Raw genomic sequence first — 26216 nt, 5'->3', positions numbered from 1 at the left:
AAGAAATGGGATGTTTAGCCTTCACTAGGCCTATCTAGTTGAACAGCATTCAGAGTCTAATAAATCTGATATTAATCAAAGCAAACACAGAAAGCCACATATTCAGCCACCTCAAAAATAGAAGTTGTAAATACATAGGACTAAGACCAACAAGAGCTTTACTATGGGGTGCCGTTTGTAAAGCAGCCCATTATAAAAAACAACAGTAGTAGTTGGTCACATTTAGCTTAAAACAACATTTTAAAAAGTGATGTGAATTTTTGGAAGTCATTTTTTTCCACTTTTACAACAACATTTGTAAACTTAGAAAAATCTTACATTGATAAGTCTAAATATCCATCCATTGTCTTCCCCTTATTCCTACATTAAGGGTCGCAGGGGGCTGGAGCCTATCCCAGCGTCAACGGGCGAGAGGCGGGGTTCACCCTGGACAGGTCGCCAGTCCATCGCAGGGCCAACATACAAAGACAAACAATTCACACTCACATTCACACCTACGGTCAATTTAGAGTATCAATCAGCCTAGTCCCCAAGTGCATGGCTTTGGACTGTGGGAGGAAGCCGGAGTACCCAGAGAGAACCCACACAGGCATGGGGAGAACACGCAAACTCCACACAGAAAGATCCTGTGCCCGAGCTCGAACCCGGAACCTTCTTGCTGTGAGGCAACAGTGCTAACCACTGCACCACTGTGCAGCCCTAAATCTAAATGTTAAATGTTAAATCTAAACGTTAATCTAAATCTAAATGTTAAATGTTAAATCTATATCTAAATGTTAAATCTAAATGGCGCGGGATACTGTTTATGCTGTACTGACTACAGTCAGCCACCAGGGGCCCCACTTTGGCTGAGTGGTACCCTGCGCCTATGCACTCTACTGTGTACCTCACGCTCCCGCGCAACATGGAGAAGGGACATTGAAAACTCAAGAGTCTTTCAAATGAAGTTTCTGCCAACACATTTTTGTTATTCTAGGTAGTTATTATTGTGATAACGTCCCCCTAAGTCCCCCTCCCCCCCAAAAATGGTTTTAATCCGTTTTTTTCGATCCTAGAATTAACAACCCTACCTTCTCAAGATTTTATTTAGGTACTTCTGGTGTGAATTTGCATGGTAGCTAAATATTTATTTTCGCACGGAAGATTTAGATTTAACATTTAGATTTAACATTTCACATTTAGATTTAGATTTAACATTTAGATTCAACATTTTACATTTAGATTTAACATTTAGATATAACATTTAACATTTAGATTTAATATATAATATTTAGATTTATCAATGTAAGATTTTTCTAAGTTTACAAATGTTGTTGTAAATGTGGAAAAAAAATTACTTCCAAAAATTCACATCACTTTTTAGATGTTGTTTTATGCTAAATGTGACCAAATCCAACTGTTGTTTTTTTTTTACAATGGGCTGCTTTACAAATGGCACCCCATACTTTACAAGTCAATAAAGGATCTTGATATCAATTTCTGAGGGAGACGGAAGCCAGTGCAGAGACTTTAGAATTGGAGCTATGTATGCTGTTTTTCCTGATGCTTTTTAGCACACGTGCAACTCAGTTTTGCAGTAATTGCAATCTTTTTAGGAAAACCAGAAAATAGAGCACTGCAGTAGCCAGTTCCACAGGTAATTAAAGCATACATTACTGGGTCAAACTCTGGAAAAAATGCTCTTTTGGTCATATAATAATTAAGACCTCAGCTTTGTTCTAGTTGAGCTGGAAAAGGTTCTCCATGATTTTATAGCATAAATGCAGCGAAAAACCTCATCAGTTGGCCCTTAGACACCAGGAGAGCCAGTCATGTCGTGGTGCAAGTCATTAGCATAACTGTGAAAGTTTATATTGTGTCTCTTGATGACACTTCCAAGTGACACCATATAAAAAGAGTGTCTGAGCTCAAATAGAACCTTGGGCATCCCCCAAATCCATTTTGTAGCATCTTGATGAACATTCCTCTATGGGTACATAAAATTCTGTCAGTATGATAGGATTTAAAGCAGTGAATTAGTGAAATTTATAAATCTATTCAAGGCATTTTCTAGAAGCAGTCATACTCTTTGATTTAGTCTCAAAAGGTGGACTTTAATCTTGAAATATCAAGTTTATTCTTGAAAGTTTGTCTTTGTTCTCCAGGTGCACAATGAAAAAAAAAACAACTAGAATACTCAAACACAAGGGTGAATAGTGAAACTGCAAGTATGACAAGCAACCGATGAGTCATTCCAATGTTTTAATGCATTGTTTAATTTCACTTTTAATTCATATTTTAAAAAGTGTAACTATTTAATTCAATCAATGTGCAACACAGATCTCACTGCGTGTATTGTGAATGAGATGGATATACTACGCATCTATAAATGCCCTTTTAAAGGACCGACCGTTTTTCAAGAGAGCTACGTTGTCAATACACCACACATCCATCTATTCAAAATACACACTGACATTTAACACGCAATTGTAACGATACTGTTAGCAACGATTGTAGAGTAAGTCCTTAAAGGCAGCATCGTGCAGCGTTTGGTGTCAACAAGGAGTAACCACGTCCAAAGCCACAAGTGATTCGCAATTACACTTGTCCTTCCATATTCTGCATACTATTGATATTTTAATCAGGTTATGGATTGTGAAACATCTAGATATTAAGTAGGTGAGGTGTTTTTAAGATGAAGAGAACACTGATGCTATTTCCTGAGCTAACGTTAACCATTGATAAAACACTGACTCTTCTTGGACTCCTGGCGGTGGATTAGTTTGCTATTTATCCTGGACACGTTAAAAGGTAACGTAGGTTGAGTATTTTATCGGTTTAAACCTCACAAAACAGAGCATTAATTTTAACGTATCTGTTGCACTGGCGAAACGCTCTACTTATTACGCATGGCATCGATGGTGGTAGGCCTCAAGCCACCCCTCGGTCCACAGTTAGGCTGTGAATCCGCCCTTACACCACTCTCAGCCATTGCTGCGGAGGCTCGGCAGGTGGAGCAATGGTGTAAACCGCAGCTCAATATAATATAATATATTATAATATTAATGTAAGCTTATTTATTAGTTTTAAAACTATGTTATCCGATAGTTTGGGTGGACGGTGTACTGGTTTTGTCGCTCTGTAATAACAAACAGCTTGTTGATAACGTGTTGAAAGGCGGCGGAACTGTTTACACTTTTGCTGTCAGGGAGCAGCTGATACCGCTCTCTGATGGAGTGATGCACTGTCATTAATTTCATGGCATTACTGACGAGGTGTTCGGCGACTTTTGGTTAAAGGTTGGGTTTCAGTGTGTGAATATAAGTATTACAGGTAAAACCAAATGTGCATTAAGTGATCGACTGTAGAAGGGGCATGGTTCTGCGTTTGACATACTCCCATATTCATATCTGAACTGTCCTCTTCCTACTCTCTTGTGTTTGCTCCTGCAGGGCTGGGCTGCAGACATGCACCCACCATCTCGCCAGGACTATGTGTCTATAACCTTTAGTGGCAAAGGAAGTGGCAGTTACAACAACAGTAAGCAGCTGAGGAGGCAGTCCTGCTGGAGGGTAAGCAAGTCTGGTGGTCTCCTCCTGTAGACAACTCAAAATGTCCCCTTGACTAAACTGTATTGTGGCATTCCCAGTGTCCAAGTCTCTCTGCTAAAGTCCGGCCAGGGGCTAGGATGGAATTTAGCCTTTGGCTTTAATCCTGTGTATTTACATTTTTATTCTTTTAAAAATGTTCATCAATATACTCTGTCCCTTTGTGAAATAAATAAATTTCAAACTTCAAACTCTCACCTGGTGGCCACAATTGGAGTCATAATGGTGGTTAAAAGTGCAATACAGTTTGGATTGAAAAAGTTGAGTTACAGTGCATTGGTTTTAGTATTTTTCCTAATGTTGATGTTATAAAGAGGGGTCCTGATAAAATTTCGCACAGCTCTCACCTGCTGCAAGGTTTTCACAGTATGAGGTCCTCAACTCTTTGTCTTGCCATCAGTTTAGCAAGTAGTGCTGTGAGGGAACTATGTCATACTGATATGTCTCTTCAAGTATGTAACAGCCTAGAAATAACTAAGATGATATCTGCCAATATTAAATCATTGTTATTGAAAGTTTTTTTTTTGTCTTATTGCATCTGAAGTTCAAAGATATTTGGGCTCCCATTATGTGTGAGAGGGAAAAGCCTAAAATCATGTCAATTGAAAGACTGCAATACCAAATATTTATTTATTAAAAATAAGAAATAAAATTTTATCATGAAATTATAAGTTATGCATCAATGAAGAATTGAGTAATCACTGCAGCTCTCTTGAGTCTTGAACATGTGCCTCATCGAAATAGCTCGAGGTTGAGAGCATTTCTTGGTTTGTTTCTTTGTGTTTGCAGAAATGGAAGCAGCTGTCAAGGTTGCAGCGCAGCCTAATCATCTTCATCCTCATTTTCTTGTTCATTTGTGGAATCGCCTCATATCCGTCTGTCACTGAACACCTCAGAGGTGAGCCTCAGTGTGTATTTAACATCTCATGTAAGACCACAGCCTCCTGGGCTTGTGTCTAGTATCAAGGTTGCACTTTTATCTGTCTTACATCTGTGAGACTAGAAATGTTCTGTTCTTAATTGAGGGGAATTAAAGAGGCTCAAATCTGTGATCTTCAATAAGGACTCTGGAGCTTGGAGCTGTCTTTACACTCACATCATGATTGTCTGTGTGTATGTGTGTGTTTTCCAGGTATAGATCAGGAGACAGATAGTGACAGTGTCCTCAGGCAGTTCATCCCAAATGTGCTGCCTGAGTCTGTCAAACAGGGCCTACCGTTGGCACCAGAGCAAACCTCTCAGGTTGGTGATATTCTGTCTACCAATTACCGTCGGGGTACATATTGATTATAGAAACAGGATTTAGCATACTAGTAGGGGTCTGTGTTGTGTCATTAATATATAGAGATATCTAACTTGATTAACTGCTACTGTAAATGTGTTCAGAATCAGTCTTTATATTGCATTACATGATCAAAGGACTCATGTAATGGAGTATAAGACATGTCGAGAGTCCACCTTGGCCAAGCAGGTTGCAAGGCTTGCAACTCTCTGGTGGAGAATCCAAGAACATTCATTTTATATTTATACACATATGGTAAATGGTTACTTAAAAGACTGCTTGTGTGTGCCACCATTTGCCAGAGGAAACTATCAAATAAGAGAGGACCACCCGTGCTTCAGAATCGTCTGCAAAAGAAAGGAAACCTGTCTGACCCTCTGGTACAGGACAAGCCGGGAGACAGCAAGAAAAAGGAAGAAGAAGAGGGAGTCATCAGGTGAGATATGGAGTGTGACTTCACAGGCCTTCTGCCAGAAACATATATTTGTGTTGGAGAGTAACCAGTCCTCCAAAAGGGTTGGTGGCAAGCAGCTGAAAGTTGCTGCTTTTGTTCACCCACAACTATCCCTTGTTTTTGCACTTGCAAAACTTGATTCACTGAGAGGTTTGAGTGTGTCCAAATACTATTTTATATTAACTTGCCTTCAATCTGTTTCTTTAAGGGAATCCTATCCAAATCATACTATATGTTAGGCCTGGGCGATTTATAGATTTTATTGATTAATTCAAGTTTTTGTTGTGGACAATTAAAAAAAAATTAAAAATTTGAGTTTTTTTACTCCTCTTGCAATGGCGCACCTTTTGTCCCCCAGGATCTTCCATAGCTTTCCTTCTCACCCTTGTTTTCTGCGCACGCATAGCAGCAACATGGCTAACGAGAGCAAGAAGTTTGTTTCTAAGAAACTGGTTTGGGTTTGCGGCGAGAGACGTTTTACAAGTGACTGCATGCTGCAAAGTTTGTCTGAAGCCCATTGCAACAAAAGGCAGCAGCACAAAAAACTTATTTCAGCATCTAAAACAAAGGCATCCAGCTGAGTGGGAGAAATGCCACTCTTTGCAAAGGGAACAAGACTGCTATAACTGGCAAACTCCCACTAAAAAAACAGCTTACTGTGGTGCAATCATTTACCCATGGGAATTAATTGGGAAAAATCGTAAATCAAAATTCTTGTGAAAAAAATCAGAGATTTTATTTTTAGTCCATATCGCCCAGGCCTACTGTATGTAAAGGTAATATCCCTGTGAGAGACAGTGCCTATCAGTGCTCATTGAGACTGCATCTGTGCCTCTATCTTTGAATCAACCTGGGCTTTCCAAATGTTGTGTCTGTTGCAGATATTCTGACCTGTGTGACATCCCAGGGTGTAAGGGAGGTGGTACTCGGGCAGAAACCTTGAAAGTTGATGTATGATTTTGGTTGTGATTGTTTAATTTTTTTCAGTTGGCGTGGAGCGGTGATTGACACACACCAAGGCACTGAAGATGCCAAAGAGGATTCACTGGCCAACCGAGGAGCTAACTCATCAGTAGAGTCAGGTTTTGGCTCTTTTTTTTTCCCCCATGTTGCTTGTGTGAAATTCCAAAAAAATGAGTTTTCCTGAGCAAATTCTAAAGAATAAGAACAAATTAAGGCTATTCTTTCTGTTTATTGTTGTGTAAAAGGCAAAATGTGTGTGCTCCAACAGCTAGCTGGCAGGAGTCAGTCCAGGAGTCTTTCAAACATGCTTGGAAGGGCTATAAGGACTTTGCCTGGGGCCATGATGAGCTCAGACCTGTCTCCAAGTCCTACAGCGAGTGGTTTGGCCTGGGTTTGACACTTATTGATGCCCTGGACACCATGTGGATAATGGGGCTCAAAGAAGGTACATCTTCTCTGTAATTTCTTTCTCTACAGCTGTGTTTGCAGCTCTGCAGCAGCTCCATCCATCTATCTATCATCTACCGCTTACCCTGTTAAGGGTAACCGGGGGGCTGGAGCCTATCCCAGCTAGGGCTTTGTACGATTCAAAAATTTTCGGTGCCGGTACTGGTACCTTGATTTCGGTGTCGGTTCCGGTACAGTGCCTTTTTCAGTAACAATTTAATGTAAAAAAATTAGTGTAAAGTAAATTACATTACACCTTTCATTACAAAACTTTGAGTTTGCCCCTTTTGAAATCTGGCGGTAGAGATTCCGAAAGAGGCATATCCACGACAGGCGGACTTGAGTGCTGGGATGAGGAAGGCTGCGGTCTGCCCGTCATAACATCAAACACGGTGCAAAGTTCTGACGTGTTGCCATCTTTTGCCACGACATCCTTTTTGCAGGTATTGCTTCGAGCTCTATTGGCGTAGATTCTAATAAAATGGAGCCACACTTTTGACTGCGGGGGCATTTCTTATCTCACTGTGTCTTGCGTCTCTCTCACACACATGCAGGTAGCAAAACACACACACATGTAACGTGTTACCAGAAGCAAAGTATAATGTTCATTGGATGGTGAAGTCATGAACCGCCCTACTCTGCCTCTCATTGGCAGTTAGGATTTCAGGGCAAGCCAATCAGAGAGAGAGTAAGGCGGGGCCTTCCTCTACCATCCTAGACCACTCGTCGCCAGAGTCACCACCGGCAGTATTATCAGAGCTTTGCTTGTTACCTCGCAAGTACGGAAAATTGGTACCTGGTAGTACTGAGGCATTTCGGTCGGTGCTATTAAAGTACCAAAGTTCGGTACCCACCCCTAATCCCAGCAGCCTTCGGGCGAGATGCGGGGTACACCCTGGATGGGCCAAGACATATAGACGAAGAACCATTCACACTCACAGTCACACCTACCGTCGATTTAGACTACCCAATTAGCCTAGTCCTCTCTTGCATGTAAGACATAAACAATTCCGTGGAGAAAATGTTTCCAGCAGGACTTGTTTGTGCCTTGTTTGTCTTCAGGCAGCACCACACATTGCTGAAACTGTCTTTAAGTTTTGGAATATGATAAAAACTTTGCGATGTTGTTTGATAGAATTTGAAGAAGCACGGGACTGGGTGGCTGCAGAGCTCACGTTCAGTAAGAATGTAGATGTCAACCTATTTGAAGCCACGATTCGCATCCTGGGAGGCCTGCTGAGCACCTACCATCTGACAGGGGACGCACTGTTCCTGGACAAAGCTGTGAGTCCACTCTCAGCACTTCCCTCATGACCCTCTTACTTTATCTGAATTCCCCCCACCCCCCATGAAGAAGCTGGCACCTCGTTGGGAAAGCTGGAAAATTGTAAGCTAGTGTTCAGAGCAGAGATATTCCTGTGAAAGTGAATCTTTACAATAGTGATAGTTTCAGGGGTCTTGTATGCCTTTCACTCTACATTACCAAAGAAAAGAGAATGCTTTGAAGAGCCTCTTCTGGGGATGATAGCCTAATAGGTCACTGCCTGTTAAAAAAAATACCTTTTGGTGTTGGCTGCAGCCGATAGTGAGTCATCCAGCCTAACAGTACTGGGTCACAGTGTATATTTGCTAGAACGAAGTCCCTTCAGGAGTGGTTGCACCCACTTATGAACCACAACATATGGCCGGGCTGCTTTACTTGGACTACACTGATATTAACGGGAAATTATGTATTTTTTCAGCTTCAGATATTTTCACCACTGGCACTGCCATGAAAGCTCATTAATCTGCATCCAGTTGCAAGAACAACCCTCAAGCAGGTGGCCTCCCTGGCTGTTAAACAGTCTCTAATTCTGTTCCATATGAAGTAAAGGGCTAAGCACTCCTCTCTGTTTACTCAACAATTATATATCTATATCTCAACAATGTATGAAAAATTAGTGAATTTTTGTATGTAATAATGCAGCAACTGGCTTTTGTGGAATTTGTCAATTATTCTTGTGAATATTTCTAATAGTATATACATGAAATTGCCATGAAGGAAATCCTCACATTTGATAAGCAGGAACCAGTATATTTAGGGTATTCAGCCTGAAAAGGATTTAAACTGTGCCTACCCTCTGTTGATTTCTAAACCCCATATCCCTGACCTGGTTTTAGGCATGCCTTTAAGGCTGAAAGTTGATTATTTGAAACCTCAAAGCTGACTGAGATTCTCCTCTCTCCCTGCCAGATTTGCCACTATTTCATGCTCCTTGTCATGTTATACATCCTCTTAAGAATGAAACTGCTTTTAACAGAAGTGGTGCCAGCTCCCTCCCACCTCTTGTCAAACTCAACTTTCACTGCAGTGAGCTTGACCTCCAGCTTCACAGTGATTTAACCAGACGTACATGGATATATCTTTACTGATGCACTGGCAGTTGCATGTCTCTTGCTAACCAAAACTAAATCCTCCTTAGGATCACCTACCAGTAAAGCTGTATACCACCAGAATTTATTGAACATCAATTTCAATCCATTTCTCTTTTGCAGAAAGACATTGGCTCTCGGATGATGCCAGCCTTCAACACCCCATCCAAGATCCCCTACTCTGATGTGAACATTGGGAAAGGTACCGCCCACCCCCCTCGCTGGACCTCAGACAGCACCGTGGCTGAGGTGACGAGCATCCAGTTGGAGTTTAGAGAACTCAGCCGCCTCTCCCAGGACCCACAGTATGAGGTAATCAAGATCACACAATCATGATGCAGCTGCTTTCCATCTCACTACTGTTGCAATGTGGCTAGCTGAAGACCATTGTTTTTTCCAGCATGAAATTACTTGGCTTGTTGGTGTGACTTGTTGGTCTTGAAGATGCAGATGAATAGGGTAAAAAGACGGAACCGCTAGCTCTCAACTGCACATTCCTCAGCTATTTTGATTTCCAATTCATAAATTTAAACAGGACAGTTGTCACCCCATCAAAAGTAAGATTATAGAGCCTGCTGCAGCAGATTAAAGGCCTGTGAAAACACATAACCAACAATAATAAATTGTTTTATTGTCAGCATAAAAATGGTACATAGTATCCGATAAGTTCCTTATTGATTTAGACAGAGAACAACAACATTTATAGCTTCAGCAGTTGGTTAGTGTAATGTCGGGGACTTCTAATACTGTCCACATCCACCCTGGAAAGATGCCTTGAAGGGTTACTCATTCATTTAGTTTAATAAGAATGTCAAAATATTAAAGGTTGCTCCATTTACAAGTAGGACTTTGTTGTGTTGAAACAGTTTGACGTTTGTGCTTCACTGTTCAGGATGATGCATGTACTGCACTAGTCTTCTCTGCCTGAGAAAGATGAATTAGGTCAGCTTCAGAATATAAATATCTTCTGTCCTTTCCCATTTTTGTTTTTATGCTTAGGCCGCTGTTGCTGAGGTTATGAAAAAGGTCCACAAGCTGGATGGCAAGATGGACGGCCTTGTACCCATGTTCATTAACACCAATAGTGGACAGTTCACTCATCAAGGCATTTACACTCTGGGAGCCCGAGCAGACAGCTATTATGAATACCTACTGAAGCAGTGGATCCAGGGGGGCAAGAAGGAGGACCAGTGAGTCTGAGACCCCATCACATTTCTTGTTACTGAATTAAACTGCATGTCTGTCCACCCATACACACATATGTCCCATTCTTGTGAACACATAACCTCCATAAGGCTTGACCATTTAGTGTTCAAAGGTCAGACTGACCTTGAAAGCACATGCTGTCATTGACCGGTGGAACTTCTTGACCAAATGATTAGTTCATTTTTCACATTGTGTGTGTGTGTGTGTGCGTGTGTGCGTGTGTGCATGCGCATTTGTGCCCATGGATGATTTTAGGTTCCTTGAGGACTATCTGCAGGCTATAGAGGGAGTGAAGAAGAACTTGCTACAGAAGTCTTCACCTAATGGTCTTACCTTTGTTGGAGAGCTCTCCCATGGACAGTTCAGCCCAAAAATGGTGAGTAATATCCAAAACAAGTCAAGAATTAGAGACCAAACCCCTCCACTTAAGTTGGGGATTCTTGAAGTATTTTAAATAATTTATTCAAAAAAAAATTGAATTTTATTCCACATTTTATTAAACAGTTTTATGCAGTTGCAATATTGAGTTTGGATATCTTGTTGCAGTCCCACCCTTCAATGTGTTCTGTCGCTGGTTTGAAAATAATTTCCAGGCTTTGGTGAGGTTGGAAATTGTCATCGTCGGCTGCTCTTCCTTGCTTTTTTGTGTTCATATCAGTGTTGCCAGGTAGTGTATATGTTCACTGCAAAACTTATTTAAAAGGGTAAATACTTAAGAATCCATCTATGCACTTGGTTCTGTTAATTGCGTTTTTTTGTCTCATGAACACATATGACATCTTTCAAAGTGTTTGGCATTTAGATTAAATTAAATCCCTCTCAGATACAGGTCATGATACTTGGATAAAAAGCTCAAAGGAATTGACCACTTATTTGGGACCCCACATCACTGTCTGTTCACTATAGGACCACCTTGTGTGTTTTCTACCGGGGACACTTGCCCTTGGTGCCCACCACGGCCTGCCTGCTGACCACATGATTCTGGCCAAAGAGTTGATGCAGACTTGTTACCAGATGTATGTGCACATGGAGACAGGTCTCAGTCCAGAGATTGTCCACTTCAACATGCACCAGGGCAGCACCAGAGACATTGATGTAAAGGTGGGTAGAAACCCCACTGACCTAGTAAACTATTACATGTAATGTGCATGGTCTGGGGATGTTGGGGAATGTGTTGTACAGCAGGAATGAACTCAACCATGTGTGCTTGGTGTTCCCTTTGGCAGCTTGCAGACAGACACAACCTCCTGCGACCAGAGACCGTGGAGAGTCTCTTCTATTTGTATAGGTTCACCAAGGATCACAAGTATCGGGTCTGGGGCTGGGAGATTCTCCAGAACTTTAATAAGTTTACCAAGGTTTGTAATGGAAGAACAGGATCAAATCATACCCGGTGTCTTGAATTGTGTTCTGTTGGTTAGAAGGATATCTGTGGTTACTCTGTCTATGTGAGACCATAACAGTGCACTTTGAGAAGGAGTTTGACTTTTAACATCTATGTAAGGGAGGTAGTCACACCTGCCATGTATGTAGGCACTTTGTACTTGATACATAGTAAGGACCAAGTACACGTGCCTAACATATAGAGTGAGGATATTTTTGGAAAGTAAGGACATTTTGAACACTCCTGTTTGAAGGCTGATACCTAGCTTTGGGGTTAAGAATTTAATTGTGATAGACAGGTTTAGGGAATTTATTTGTCAATGAAGGTCCTCACAGAGATATATGTAAAAAAATGTTTTTATTATGTATTTACCACTTTTTTTCCCCAAAAAGAGCACTTCCATGAAGCCTTCAAAGGAATGAAACAAATGTTCCCTATATCTTAACATCACTAAGCATTCCTTCTTTTTGTTTGCTTTGATCATTTCCTGTCATTCAGACTGCTTACCTGCATTTTAGCATATATTAGAGTCCATTCATATGCAACAGGAGTTAATTTAAGAAACCCTCTTCATGACCTAATTGTGTTTGGCCAGTAAGAGCCTGCTCCTCTCCTATTTTTTCATTTGAGAAAGATGTAAATATACAAGACAACCTCATCCCAAGTCCAGCACCCTGAGACTACACTGACTGAAACGAGGATGATGATGATGATGATTATTTAAGTAATAATAACAAACAAGCAAATGTAACAGTCCAAGAAATGTAGCAATTTAGTTATAATGAAGTGCTCGACATTAAGGGCAAGATATCAGTTAGAAGTCTACTGTGCTGTCTCCTCCAGACAGACATTCATTGAACACATGATCAGGTACACCTGTTCCAGTGCTTGTTAACACAAGAAGGAGGAGAAGAAGTCTTTATTTGTCATGTACTGACAGACTGGTTTGAGAAGATAGAAAGGCGACAAGAACTCTAACAATCACTTGTTACAACCACAGTATGCAGAATACCATCTCTTAACGCACAACATGTGGAACCTTGAAGCAGATGGACTACAGCAGCAGAGGTCCAAACCGGGTACCACTCCAATCATCTAAGAACAGGCTACAATTCACATACTGTGCTCACCAAAATTGGACATTTGAAGAATGGAAAAACATTGCCTTGAATCTTGATTTCAGCTGTGACATTCAGACAGTTGCCTCACCATGAAAGCATGGATCCATCCTGCCTTGTATTAATGATTCAGGCTGGTGGTGGGGTGTGTGGGGATATTTTCTTTGCCCACTTTGGACCCATCCATATATTTTCTACTGCTTATCTTGTTAAGGGTCACGGGGGGCTGGAGCCTATCCCAGCAGCCTTCGCGTGAGAGACGGGGTTCACCCTGGTCGCCAGTCCAGCGCAGGGCCAACACATATAGACTGACAACCATTCAGACTCACAGCCACGCCTATGATCAATTTAGAGTATTCAATTAGCCTCGTCCCCTCTTGATATCTTTTGAGTGTGGGAGGAAGTCGGGAGTACCCAGGGAGAACCCACGGAGGCGCAGGGAGAACATGCAAACTCCACACAGAAAGATTCCATGCTTGAAACTGGAACCTTCTTGTAGTGAGGTGACAGTGCTAACCGCTGCACCACTGTGCCGCACTTTGGGCTCCTTAGTACTAATTGAGCATTGTTTAAATGCCACAGCCTACCTAAGTATTGATGCTGGCCATGTCCATCCCTTTATGACCACAGTGTACTCATCTTCTGATGGTTACTTTCAGCAGAATAATGCACCATGTCATAAAGTTCATATAATCTCTTAACTGCTTTCCTCGAACATGACAATGAGTTCACTGTACTCCAATGACCTCTGCAGTCACCAGACCCCAATCAAATAGGCACCTTCGGGATGTGGTGGAATGGGAGACGTGGGAGAACGGGAGAACATACAAATCTGCAGCCCCATGCTCCTTCCAGTACCCTAGTGAGGGTAAAGAGCTGATCCATGGTTCCACGGCCAGGACAAAAACCACATTGCTACTTCTCAATCTGAGGTTCGACAATCGTCCTGACCCTCCTCTCCAGTACCCTGGCGTAGACCTTTTTGGGGAGGCTGAGGAGTGTGATCTCCTATAATTGGAACACACTCTCTGGTCCCCTTTCTTAAAGATGGGGACCACCACCCTTGTCTGCCACTCCAAAGGTGAAATCCACTAAATGTTGCAGAGATATGTCAACCAACAACAAGCCCTACAACATCCAGAGCCTTGAGATACCCAGGGTGGATCTCATCCATCCCCGGAGCTCTGCCACGATAGAGTTGTTTCACTGCCTCAGTGACCTTTGCCCCAGAGATTGGATGACCCCCCCCCCCCCCGAGTTTGGGGAGGACTTAGGGGAGGAATACGTGTTGGTGGTGTTGGTTCCACTGTCGTCCAATTATCTCCCCAGTTGATGTCAGCAGCCTCCCGTCCCCACTGTAAAAAGTGTGGCAAGTTGTCACCTTCCCCCCCTGAGGTGACGGACATTTTGCCAGAACCTTTTTGGAACCGACCAATAGTCATTCTCCATGGCCTCAGTGAATTCCTCTCATGCCCGAATTTTTGCCTCGGCAACCGCCATGGCTGCACACCGCTTGGCCTACCGATACTGGTCAACTGCCTCTGGAGACACACAGACCAATAATCTTCATCTTCAAAATATTTTTTTGGTGTCACCTTGAGACAGAATGTGTGTATGAAAAAAGGCAGTCCTTTAAATTTGTTTAATGTGGGAATTGAAGGACAAATCCTGATCAAATTAACTCCTACAGGAGGTCCGTAACAGTGCTGCTGGATGCCATAGTAATGCCATCCAGGCCTTTATGGCTGTAAAGCATACTTGTAGTTAAGATAACCGTTGGCCTTCATCCGGCCGCAACACGATCATGACCGTGTGTGTTTACCCTCAGGTGTCCTCGGGGGGCTACACCTCAATCAATAATGTGCGTGACCCGGACTACCCCAGTCCTCGAGACAAAATGGAGAGCTTCTTCCTGGGAGAGACCCTCAAATATCTCTACCTGCTCTTCTCAGATGACTTCAACCTCATCAGCCTGGACCAGTACGTCTTCAATACTGAAGCTCATCCACTGCCTATATGGCCCTCTGCTGCCTGATACACTTGTGCGTGCGTGCGAACACACGTACACACACACACACAAATCTGCAATGATGAAACATCTCAGGGTTTGTCTTCGACCAAAATGATTGCTTCTTCATCTTATCTCTTGTCCTGGTGACAGCTGTTGATACACTGACCACACACCTAGACCGGATATGTCACTTGAATCCTTATCCTTATCGTTCTATCAATGAATGCAGATTTTTCCACCTCAATGCTGTTGATAATTTTTTGATAAAATGTCTAAAACAGGATTATTTTTATGTCACAAATAATGGTTTCCCTCAGTGTTGGAAAATAAGTCATTAAAGCAAACTGGAACCTTGGTGGGAGGAGTCTGGATTGCAGACCTGAGCTATCTGGCGACATATTTAACAGGTGGCTCTGACTCCAGGTTTGATACTTCGGTCAGTCAGGTGTATGCTTTCCTTCAATGAGAGGTGGCTGAACTGGCATTCCTCTTACTGATGTTTGGTGGATCAATAAGCATGTTTATGCGCTGCTGGAAATGCAACTTCTATTGCATTCATGGCAGGAAGGATTGGAAAGACTCTTGGATCCATCGAGCTGTGCTGGGTTTGTTGGTTGAGATTCAGCTTCATGGAGTGGGCAAGGTGAACCCTCTGGAACGTTACGTGTGGATAAACTGTTAGAGCACTTTGCATCTGGATCCGTCTCAGTGTGATGAAGATGTGTGCTATTTTCCATCAAACTGCTGTTTTTCTGAGTCCACTTCTGAGACCTGCTCCCCACAGCTGTCTCCCTTTCATGTGATTTCCTCAAAAGTTGAGTGGGAACAAAGTGACTAAACATTAATAGAAGGCCATTGCAGAATAAGTGGGAGCTTTGATGGCCCCTCCAGAATCCTGCTGCGTATTTGTGATTGTTGTGACCAAAAACGCTCAATTTCCATTCAGAAATTGCAATGCAATGTGTGGAGTTTTTATTAGATCTTTAGTAGGTGAGGAAAAAAAGGTTTGTTTTAAACTATCCAATGAGGAAATTCATGTTTTATGTCATCACTTTACTGATGAGCATATTGCCCATCACAAGAATATTTCAATATTTTAGTTGCCATATTTTCTGAATGTGAAGGATCATAGCTGCCAATCTACGAAGTTGGTGACTACTGATAAAAACAATCAAAACCAAATTGCCTTCATCTTCTATAAATGTGTTTTAAATACCGTCAATCAGTTCCACTTGAAAGGGTTTAGCCCTGGATTCAATGTGACATCATACAATGGGTTATTTTTTCATAGTGTCAACTACCTGGATGTGAACGAGTGATATTGTGACGTATCACCTTGGCTGGTTGTGAACTGACTGACGCAGGCAAGAGTGATTAAAAATGGACCAATAACCTTTCATCATGTTATGAATACTCCCGTGACCAGTAATTTTAAAGTTGGATATTTAATGGGAAGAAGTTCCGATTTTTTTTTTTCTTAAATTGCAAGCTCCAATACATTTCAGGCTTTGTTTGAATTGGTGTGATAACGTGATTGCAAGATGGCAGTTTTCTGGAGGGACTAATGGAAACACTGATGCCATGATGTCACTGTGACAAATCTCAGATGTCAGACCTGGACATGCAGCTCAGTCCTCTCTTTCCCTATTATCGGTCCAGCACTGACTGACGTGTGCTTGTCTTGAGTCTATCAGTTGACACCCTGCTGGCTCAATGAGGGGGCATTGTTGCCCTCCTGCTGCTGCGCTTTCATGTGTTGACACAAATATTGCAGATGCAGAGCAGCTTCCCGTCATCTCTGTCAATCCCTCGAGACCAAACTCCCTGACTTGATATTGCTTAACTATTGATGTTTCACAGGTGCCTTTACTGTCCGTCCAGTCATTAATTCATTCACTTAACAGATAAGTGTTGTCTGCTCATTTCCTGCTGCTCACAGCTGTTTGTGCAAATGTTGCTGAGGTGCTGTTGTAGATATGAATAGAAGGATGTATACTCACCTATTCTTGTGGGTGTGTGTGTGAGGAACCCTTTCAGTTCTTTAGTCCAGTAGACCAACTATGATGCCAGAAATCATCCAAAAGAAAACAGAAGTTTAATTTCTCAGGATGTATTTCAATTTTTTTATGGATACAAAAAACCTGGAATAAACCACATTTTCGTTCGCTTTAGGTGTTTGTAACCAATATTGCAAATGTCCACGATACATTGAAATGTTTACAAGATGTTTTCAGCTATTTACATGTCTATTTTTGGTAAAAATTTGAAACGTTGAATCAAGTAATTTTGATGAAAAATCAATTTGGAGTTCAGATGTAGTTATTTTCCTTCTTGTACTCAATACGATTGGTTACACGACCCTCTCAAAGTTGATAAGCTGATACTTAATTTTAAAAATGTGTGATTTTGCCAATCTATTAATGTCATTTACAAAAACAAAAACAAACCTGCAGGCAGGTTTCAGGGTTTCCAAGAACTTAAAAAAGCCATTATTCTCCTTAAGAAACAGTCACAAAGCCAATATTTCCAGTGCTTTTGATAAGACCACTAGAGTGGCTTTTGAAGAGTCATGTTAGAACATTTGTTAGAACTGGTGATGTTTGCCCTTCCTCACCAACAAAAAACCCCCAAACAAACAAAAAATGGGCACACACGGTCATGTCAGTAGATCATAAAACAGCGCAAGACAGAAACGAAACTCATGACGTCATTTTTGCCTTTTATACACATTAATTCAGAGCATTAATAAATCTCAACTTTCCATTCCTCATGAAGGAGTGTTGTTACATTAGCTGCTGAACTCAGTGGTTTAATGTAGTGGATGCTGACAATTGAATATTTCAGAATATAAGACATATTTTGACCTGGTCCAGCCTCAGTATGTCCACAGGTTGATGTTTGGGGGAGTGTCTTCATGTGTGAGAGTGTGTGTGTATGTGTGATTGAGAGAGTAAGTCAATGATTTATCTTTAATTCTTTTTTTTTTTAAATCATTGTGTTGTTGATGTCATCTGATGTACAGTAAATGCTGGTGTTCATTTTATAAAATTAAAGAGATTTTATTGAAGCAAAACAGAATTTATGTTCCTTATAAATCAGTCAAGAATTCACAATTTTGTCCTAAATCGAATCATCTGAAATGTATCAGGGCCTTGCATGCATGTACTTCGCAGATTATCCAGTTCAAGGTGACTATCGTGATCTAGTCCTCTCCATTTTCACCCACTGTGCGATGAGCTCTGCCTCCATCTTCCGGGCTGTGATGACTGACTCTGGATCTGCATCATTGAAGCCCCTGTAGGATCAAAGTCAAAGGTCATGAAGTTAACAGTGGCACTTTGAAAATGAGAGACAGCTGCTCACTGCACCTTAGATCCAGATGATGAGCTCCTCCTGCAATATTAATGGCGATCAATGATGAGCTCAGAGATGTCCGCACCTGAAGCAGACAGTTGATTATCTTGCAGCAGAAGCTGGATGCTGATGGTCTTTGGCGTATGCACTTACCCCTCCATTGGCCCATGGGTCCAGATCGCCATTTGAGAAAATGATGTTGCTGGCTGTGGAGAGGGCTGAGCAGAGGGGGACACCTTGTTACATGTGACAGTATCATTGACGCATCAGGACCATGAGGACAATCAGAGGCAAATGTACTGACATGGATTACTGGTTCTTATCAGAGGTTTCTAAAACTTGAACATCCAGATAATGTGAAGAGCTTCAGCTGCTGTGACAGCTAACAACAGTCAACAGTCTGCTTTCCCATCCCCACCAGTGCTGATCTGAATGTGATTTTTAGGTTACGTCAGAGTAGATGATCATGACGGCGCAAAGATCGTGTATTTGGTGGTGACGTGTGCTCACCGTCGCCCCAGAACTGGATTTTGAACCATTTTGGTCGAGGGGTCACAGCCCAGCGTCTGGCACAGTAAAGCTCACGGTCTTTGTCAGTGAAGGCCATAACGGGAAACATGTCTGTGACATTGTTGCTCTCATAACAGAGATTGATCTCTGTACATGCCTGCAACAACACCATGAAACAACATGTGGGAGAGAGAGAGAGAGAGACACACACACACACACACACACACACACACACACGTCCCATCTCTACGTAACTTGTTAAAAACGGGTAAACTCCTTCAAATATGTACTGCATGAGCACAGATTACAAGAGCCTAAATCCAGACCATTTATCTCATTTCCAGTCAAAAACATCTCATTCCATCAAAAGGAGACTGAATCACTGAACAAGTAGTGTCTCACTTAGAAAAAGGGCCATATTTTTCAATTTTGCTGTCTGAATGGGAAGATTATTGGATTTATAACTACCAACAATCACCCACAACATAAATCTTTATCTTGTGGAGATCACACTGATTCATTGACTGTCTCATCATTGGTGTGGTGATGAAGAATGCTGGAACATTTCTGATAAATTGCTAAAATTTGAAAGATTTCACTAATTTGTAGATATTTTAGATTTTTTTTTTCCAAATGAGTTGGAAGCTTCCCATGGGATTTAATACTAATATATATAGGGATTAATATGAGCACACAGGAATTGGCAGGAGTAAATGGAACGTAGGGGGAATTTATAATACCTAACTTAACTGTGCATTCTTCCATCACATGCACAGTTTATTTGCATCTTGCACAACAATGCAGATTCAGCACCTTTGTTAATGTATTCATTAAAAAACATTTTAACATGGGAAAGATTCAAGACAAGTCAAAATATCACCATCTAATAATCAGGTTGGTAAACTTTCTTTCTTCTCAGAGAACCTCTATGATCCTTGAGTGTGTGTGTGTGTTACCTGATAGTCCCAGGCCAGGCTGTCTGAGCCCAGTCCACAACCAGTGGGATCAGCACACTGTACATAGAGGCTGTACAGGTCAAAGCACTTCAGCACACCTGTTGAGTTGTACACAATACCTGCAGGGTGGAACACACACACACACACACACACACACACACACACACACACACACACACACACACACACACACAGGTTTGTACAACTAACCATATAAAGACATTTGATTGACTTCCAGTCATGGAGAGCCAAATCCAAGTCCTAATCCTTACCAATCGATGCCTACCCTGAACCTCACCCCCATTCATACCTTGACTCAAACTTTAAACAGGAACTCCTAATTTACTGTTGTGCCACATTAGGATGAGTCTTTGGTCCCCGTGAGGATTAAGGGTCCTGATAAATTGGGTGTTTATATCAGATGTGGATGAAAACTACACTAATCTTCAAGGCTGTTGCTATCTACACTGTCCTATTTGAGCCAGAGTTGCAGGATAGTCTCAAGCAGTTACAAGAGGCACATTTTCAGCTCTCTCTCTCATATTAGGACACCTGACAAGTTCAAGTACTTCACCTGCAGTGTCCCTGAGGTTACCCAGCAAGTCTGATCCACTCAGCATCTTGTCACAGGCCACCTGCAAATCCAAATACATTTAAATACACACTCACTTGAAAGTTAGCAATAAACAAGAGAATCCAGTAGCCCTGGAACAAAACCTTCCTTTGTGATGTTCAAACCATTTAGAGTTTGTTGAGCCTGTTTGACATATATTTGAACCTTAAGTCATGTTTTCTTTAAAAAAAAATAAACTAAGCAACAACAGAATTCCCACACCAAAGAATAGGTGGGAGTATTCTTGCCGAATGCCTGTTATAGGCAGAGTTCATTCATAAGATAACAATAAAACACTTGATAAAAAGGTTTAAAGATGAAGTAGCCAGGGGTATTAATTTTATTTCCATTATAACATTCAACAGATATGATAAATTCTTCTGACCAAGATCATGGTGTGGTGACATTGAGTGCTTTTATCAAGTTATCCCCATTCTATATGACACCTATGGTGATGCACATGAACTTGTATTGTGTATTGTGTACAGGTATCAGCTGTTTGACATTTGGTGGCTGTAACACACACTGGCGCTGAGCCAGCAAACAGCTGTGCTACAGTTTCATGATAAAGGAATCATTTTGTAGTTATGTTGAGATTTCACACAAGTGTTCCATGCAGAGACGTTAATCTGGAACAACATTGTGCGTGTACCTTGACAGGGTTGGCGGGCATGTTACCCATGAAGTGGGTGCTGTAGGGGTAATCCAACATGGCCATCAATGTGAAGGCGTTCCTCAACATCCCATTCAGCTGGAAGATGTCCTGAGCAGATGACGGAGTTTTACATAGGCCAAACTCTGACTGGATTTGAATGTAATCTGGGGAAGTCACAGAAGATTATCGTAAATTCCAGCATCTCCATGTTTTCCTCGCAGACCTGACCAAATCAAAACATCCAAGCCAGAAGGTGGCCTCTGAGATAAGAGAGTTTATCAGCTATATGTCTGCTGGTGTGAGTCAATGTGAAAATTTATTTTTAAGATGACAATCATACAAGAAAAGCAGATTCTTGGCCATAGACATAGCATCACCACATACTGTAGTTTGTGTAGTTGTGGGCACCGCACCACCATTATTTATAGCACTCGTGTCGGCAACATGGGGATAACGACTGGTCAGGTTACACCAATATTTTCCAAGTCAACTAGTCTTCTGATATAAATTTAAATACTGAAATATATATACACATATACATATATACACATATATACATATATACACACACATTATATATATATTATATATACATATATATACATACATATATATATATACATATATATACACATATATACATACATATATATACATATGCACACACATATATATATATACACATATGCACACACATATATATATACACACACATATGCACACACATATATATATACACATATATGCACACACATATATATATATACACATATGCACACACATATATATATACACACATATGCACACACATATATATATACACACATATGCACACACATATATATATACACATATATATACACACATACATATATATACACATATATATACACATACATATATATACATACATATATACACACATATATATACACACACATACATATATATGTATACACACATGTGTGTATATATTTATGTATATATGTATATCTATATATATGTATATACATACACATATATACACACACACACATATATATATATATACACACACATACATATATATATACACATACATACATACATACATACATATATATATATATATACACATACATACATATATATATATATATATATATATATACACATACATACATATATACATATATATATATACACATACATACATATATACATATATATATACACATACATACATATATACATATATATATATACACATACATACATATATACATATATATATATACACATACATACATATATACATATATATATATACACATACATACATATATACATATATATATACATACATACATACATACATACATATATACATATATATACATACATACATATATATATATACATACATACATATATACATATATATATATACACATACATACATATATACATATATATATATATATATACACATACATACATATATATATATATACATACATACATATATACATATATATATATATATACATACATACATATATACATATATATATATACACATACATACATATATACATATATATATATATATACACATACACACACACACACACACACACACACGTGTGTATATATAAAATGGATACAGATCAGTTATAAAGTGGGACACAACATGTCTTATTTTGTAAATAGAATGAAGTTTGTATTTAGAGGGAATAATCACCCACTCACCCTGGTGTTCAGCTAATTCTTTCAGCTGATGGAACGCTCCTCTTACAGCGTCTCTGCATTCTGGAGACACGTTCTCAAAGTCCTGTGATCATGAACCAGAGCACAAATGTGCCTCATGTAGAACACTCCTCAAAAAAGATGCTATGATACAATAAACACATGAACACCTTCACGAGTAAACTGATCTACATGTCCACTCACTTACAGCTGTAACATCTCTGAAAAACTGCTGGGGGTCTCCCAGGCCAGCAGTGGACAGAATGGGAGCACTGGCAGCCAGAGCTCCAGCCACTACATTGGGATATTTCAGCCTCATGTAGACAGACAGCATCCCGCCGTAGCTGCAGGGTGAGACAAGATGACAGTACTAGAAAGCAGGGGGAAATACAATCAGGGTCATTCCTTATACAAGGAGAATTATGAGAGGAGCTCCAGGTTCATTCTGGTTCTCAAGTGGACTGAGTGAATGGAAGATGTTATGATGGGTTTTGGTTTGATCTCCAAAAAAGTAGGAAACTCCTCCTGTTTATCTCAGTCCAGAATATCAGTTGAGTATACTGAAAATGTTTACTTTCGCTAGAGTTTGGATAGACCGTGGAAACTGCACGAGCTAAAATAGGCTCCAAGTAAGTAAAACAAGAGCTTTTGCTTTCTCTGCTGCTGTCTCTGAGGGGGAAAAAGGAGATCTCAAGGAGTGTAAAATAACAGACAAAATTAGCTTCTCATCCCTGACTAATCAGCAGACATTTCAATCGCCTTCCTTGTCGCGTTTGATGGTCATGCTTGTTCTGAGAGAACATTATTCTTGAGTACAGGTTGTACAGCTGTTTGACACACTTCTTTTCCAAAAGAAATATAAGAAGAAGTCTGTGTGTTAATCCATCTTCACTTTGAGCCAGGCAATATTTGCATGCATTTAGTCTCTATCATCTCTCTTTGTATAAGATGTGCTGGAGCGCGGTCTCTGTGTACAATAGATATGCATCTCCCTATTTCCCCTTGATTTTGTTTCCAGTCAACACGAACTCCAAGAAGGTCGGCCTTGATAACTTGTTCTATGCAGCTGTCCTTGACAGAGAGGCCGTTGGTTTCTAAGTACAGCACTGTAGACTGTGACGACCTTACAAATGTATTTCAGCAGGACTCTGACTGATCCTACTGTGGATCCTACTAACCTGCCACCAAACACAACGACGGGACAGTCTGTGGCGGCCAGCTCCTGCTTCAGCTCAGTGATCATGACGGCATAGTCGGCCAGGGCCTGCTCCACCGTCAGCAGCCCCACCTGAGGGATGCTGAAGGAGTCCTTGCCAAACGGGAGTGACTTGCCGTAGTAGCGCTGGGGCAGACAAAACATGGTCTCTGTTAGAGCAGTGTAGTTTCTCGCAGGTGGCTACAGATAGGCGGGATGCACTTTTTATTTTGGATTTTAGTCTCCACTGATTAGGTTCTCTATCAAGTTCTGATGTAATGTGGAAGATGTGGTATTTTCACAAGTGGTCATCAAGACACCGTTGACTGATTTCTAAAATTGGGTCGGTACCAACAGACGTATACGGGTCCATATCAGATCACACAGCAAGGCTGTTTACAGTTCTGTAACAGATTATGGTTTTTACTGAGATGAATATTTTAATAATGCACTAATGCAATGTCTTCAGTTCCAATATTGATACCTGGACTGACAGTATCATACCCAGTACTGATCTGATATCAATCAATCCATCTGCTGAGTTTGAGAAAAAAAAAATCCTATATCAATCCAGTCATAGCTGGTTAACTGCACAAGGAATCTGAGTCGCTGCTGTCTTGAGATCTGGGTCAGCTGACAAGATGACTCAAGCAATACTTCCCCATTTCCATCTGTGAATCCTGAAACATGTAAAATAACGTGTAAAATAGAAACAGTTTCAGGCCTCTGTATGAGCCCCCTTACATGTTCAGCAAATATGATCAAGGCCTTCTGCTGTGCTGCCAGCTCACTGATGAATCCAGAGTTGAGGGCAAACTCCCAGATGTCCCCCTCATTGCCTGTGTAGAAGAAGATGGGCCCGTAGCCTGTCTTCCAGTACTGGTCTATGATGGGGGCACAGAGTCACATGAGTTCATACATAGTACCACAGATGTGTGTCATTGACAGGGCCTCACCGGTAATCAGGTACCGCTGACTGAATGTGCCATTCCCCATGGAGTGAAAGTTGAAGTGGTCTAGACTCTGGGTGAAATACTTCTCCACCAACTTGGATGCTGTTTTGGAGCCATGTTGTCTGGACTAGAAAATAAGTACCAGAACTGTCTGAGTCTGACATATGAGCCAGGACCAGGCTGGTTTAAAGGTGTCATTTATCTATCATTTTCTGACTTAGAATGAAGGAAAACAATCAAATTCTCAAAACAACAGTATACCTATAACCAAATCAGATACATTTTAGCTGTTTAGCCACATGAGGTCCTTTGATAACTAACACTCCGCTCCAATTCATGGAGCCTTCCCTGAAACTGCGACGCTGATACTGTCGAGCTGACATCCTACTAGCCAAGGGAGGACTCAGAGAGAGGAAAAGGAGGGATGTAGGAGATGAAGAGTTACCCGCAGTTGTGAGAGGGGGAGTCCGTGCGACTGTTCAGCAAAGGCCACAGTCACTGTCAAAGTTATGAGTACAGACCAGAGTGTCGGCATGTTTGACGAGAGCGCCCTTCTGTTCCAGCGCCTGGCTTTTATCTGCACTTCCACTGCGCATGCGTAAACTCTATGTGTCACATGACCTTTGTTATCGTCTATGCTGCGTTTAGGTGTATCTTGTAGAATATGATATCTCTGCGCCCAAGAGTGTAGAGGCCCAAGAGACGAAATATCTGTGCGTTTTTAAACAATTCACCACTAGATGGTAGCGCGAACTAAACAGAAATTCTATCAACAGTTCTAACAAGATCAAAGAGAAGACAGTAATAATAACAATAATAATAATCATAATAATCATAATCATAATCATAAAACATATTCATCAAAAAATGCAATGAATAACTGTGGAGCTAAATAGCAGGGGCGAAATTTTTACAAATGACCCACCACAAACATGAAGAAGCCAAGAGCTTCGTCATCCACCTCACATTTGAGGAATAAAAAAAACATCCTGTAGGTTGAGCCTTGTCAGGGTCAAAGGTCAGTAAACCCAAGTGATTAACTTTGGTTTCCTTTACATCCATATCAATATCATATAATGACTCAGTGTAACTCAACCTACCTAAGAAGACTGGAGTTTTGTTTTTATTGAACAGCATGATTTCATCGTTAGAAAACCCACAAAACAATTCATGCCTTATTTACTGTAAAAATAAGCTTTTCGTATTAGTTTTATTTTCACTTGCTAAGTCACAAGGAGGTATATGTATTATTTTAAGGTAATTCACTTTCTGAGTGATGGAGCTGAAAGATTTCAAGGTAAATTTAACCACAGTGAAATAAATTTGGGAAGCGATCCTTCAACTCTGGTGAACAGCTACAGACACACTATCTGTTTTGATAAACTGAT

The 26216-nt window shown here is 40.8% G+C and overlaps 2 protein-coding genes across 2 annotated transcripts; one reads left to right on the top strand and one right to left on the bottom strand.

The window, feature by feature from the left end:
• Positions 1-2503: 2503 nt before the first annotated feature.
• man1b1b (mannosidase, alpha, class 1B, member 1b) lies at positions 2504-17963 on the top strand. Its single transcript, XM_086207049.1, has 14 exons — positions 2504-2790; positions 3432-3551; positions 4377-4485; positions 4720-4829; positions 5172-5305; positions 6311-6405; positions 6555-6731; positions 7869-8017; positions 9269-9457; positions 10145-10335; positions 10607-10727; positions 11258-11452; positions 11578-11709; positions 14682-17963. The coding sequence occupies exons 2-14, from the start codon at positions 3447-3449 to the stop codon at positions 14886-14888; spliced, it is 1914 nt and encodes a 637-aa protein (XP_086063175.1). The 5' UTR covers positions 2504-2790; positions 3432-3446; the 3' UTR covers positions 14889-17963.
• On the bottom strand, positions 16941-25434 carry dpp7 (dipeptidyl-peptidase 7). The gene is made up of 13 exons (XM_086207050.1): positions 25274-25434; positions 24832-24955; positions 24620-24759; positions 23859-24022; positions 22889-23024; positions 22684-22765; positions 20950-21116; positions 20259-20319; positions 19685-19803; positions 18729-18885; positions 18372-18436; positions 18233-18303; positions 16941-18159 (listed from the first exon to the last, which is right to left on the bottom strand). The coding sequence occupies exons 1-13, from the start codon at positions 25361-25363 to the stop codon at positions 18057-18059; spliced, it is 1479 nt and encodes a 492-aa protein (XP_086063176.1). The 5' UTR covers positions 25364-25434; the 3' UTR covers positions 16941-18056.
• Positions 25435-26216: the final 782 nt, after the last annotated feature.

The sequence above is a fragment of the Aulostomus chinensis genome, chromosome 6 (genome assembly GCF_037954235.1).
Source record: "Aulostomus chinensis isolate RoL2024-O1b breed Wild chromosome 6, RoL_Achi_v1.0, whole genome shotgun sequence".
NCBI lineage: Eukaryota > Metazoa > Chordata > Actinopteri > Syngnathiformes > Aulostomidae > Aulostomus > Aulostomus chinensis.
Note: the sequence above shows the minus strand (reverse complement) of the source record. Positions and strands in the feature narration are given on the sequence as shown.

Bases quoted from the DNA above. Each gene is read 5' to 3' on its own strand.
- man1b1b (XM_086207049.1), top strand. From the start codon at position 3,447: ATGCACCCACCATCTCGCCAGGACTATGTGTCTATAACCTTTAGTGGC. The intron at 5,306-6,310 runs GTGAGATATGGA...AATTTTTTTCAG, and splicing joins GAAGAAGAGGGAGTCATCAG to TTGGCGTGGAGCGGTGATTG. The intron at 10,336-10,606 runs GTGAGTCTGAGA...GGATGATTTTAG, and splicing joins GGGGGCAAGAAGGAGGACCA to GTTCCTTGAGGACTATCTGC.
- dpp7 (XM_086207050.1), bottom strand. From the start codon at position 25,363: ATGCCGACACTCTGGTCTGTACTCATAACTTTGACAGTGACTGTGGCC. The intron at 19,804-20,258 runs GTGAAGTACTTG...TCCACCCTGCAG, and splicing joins TAACCTCAGGGACACTGCAG to GTATTGTGTACAACTCAACA. The intron at 18,886-19,684 runs GTAACACACACA...GTGTTGTTGCAG, and splicing joins GCCTGGCCTGGGACTATCAG to GCATGTACAGAGATCAATCT.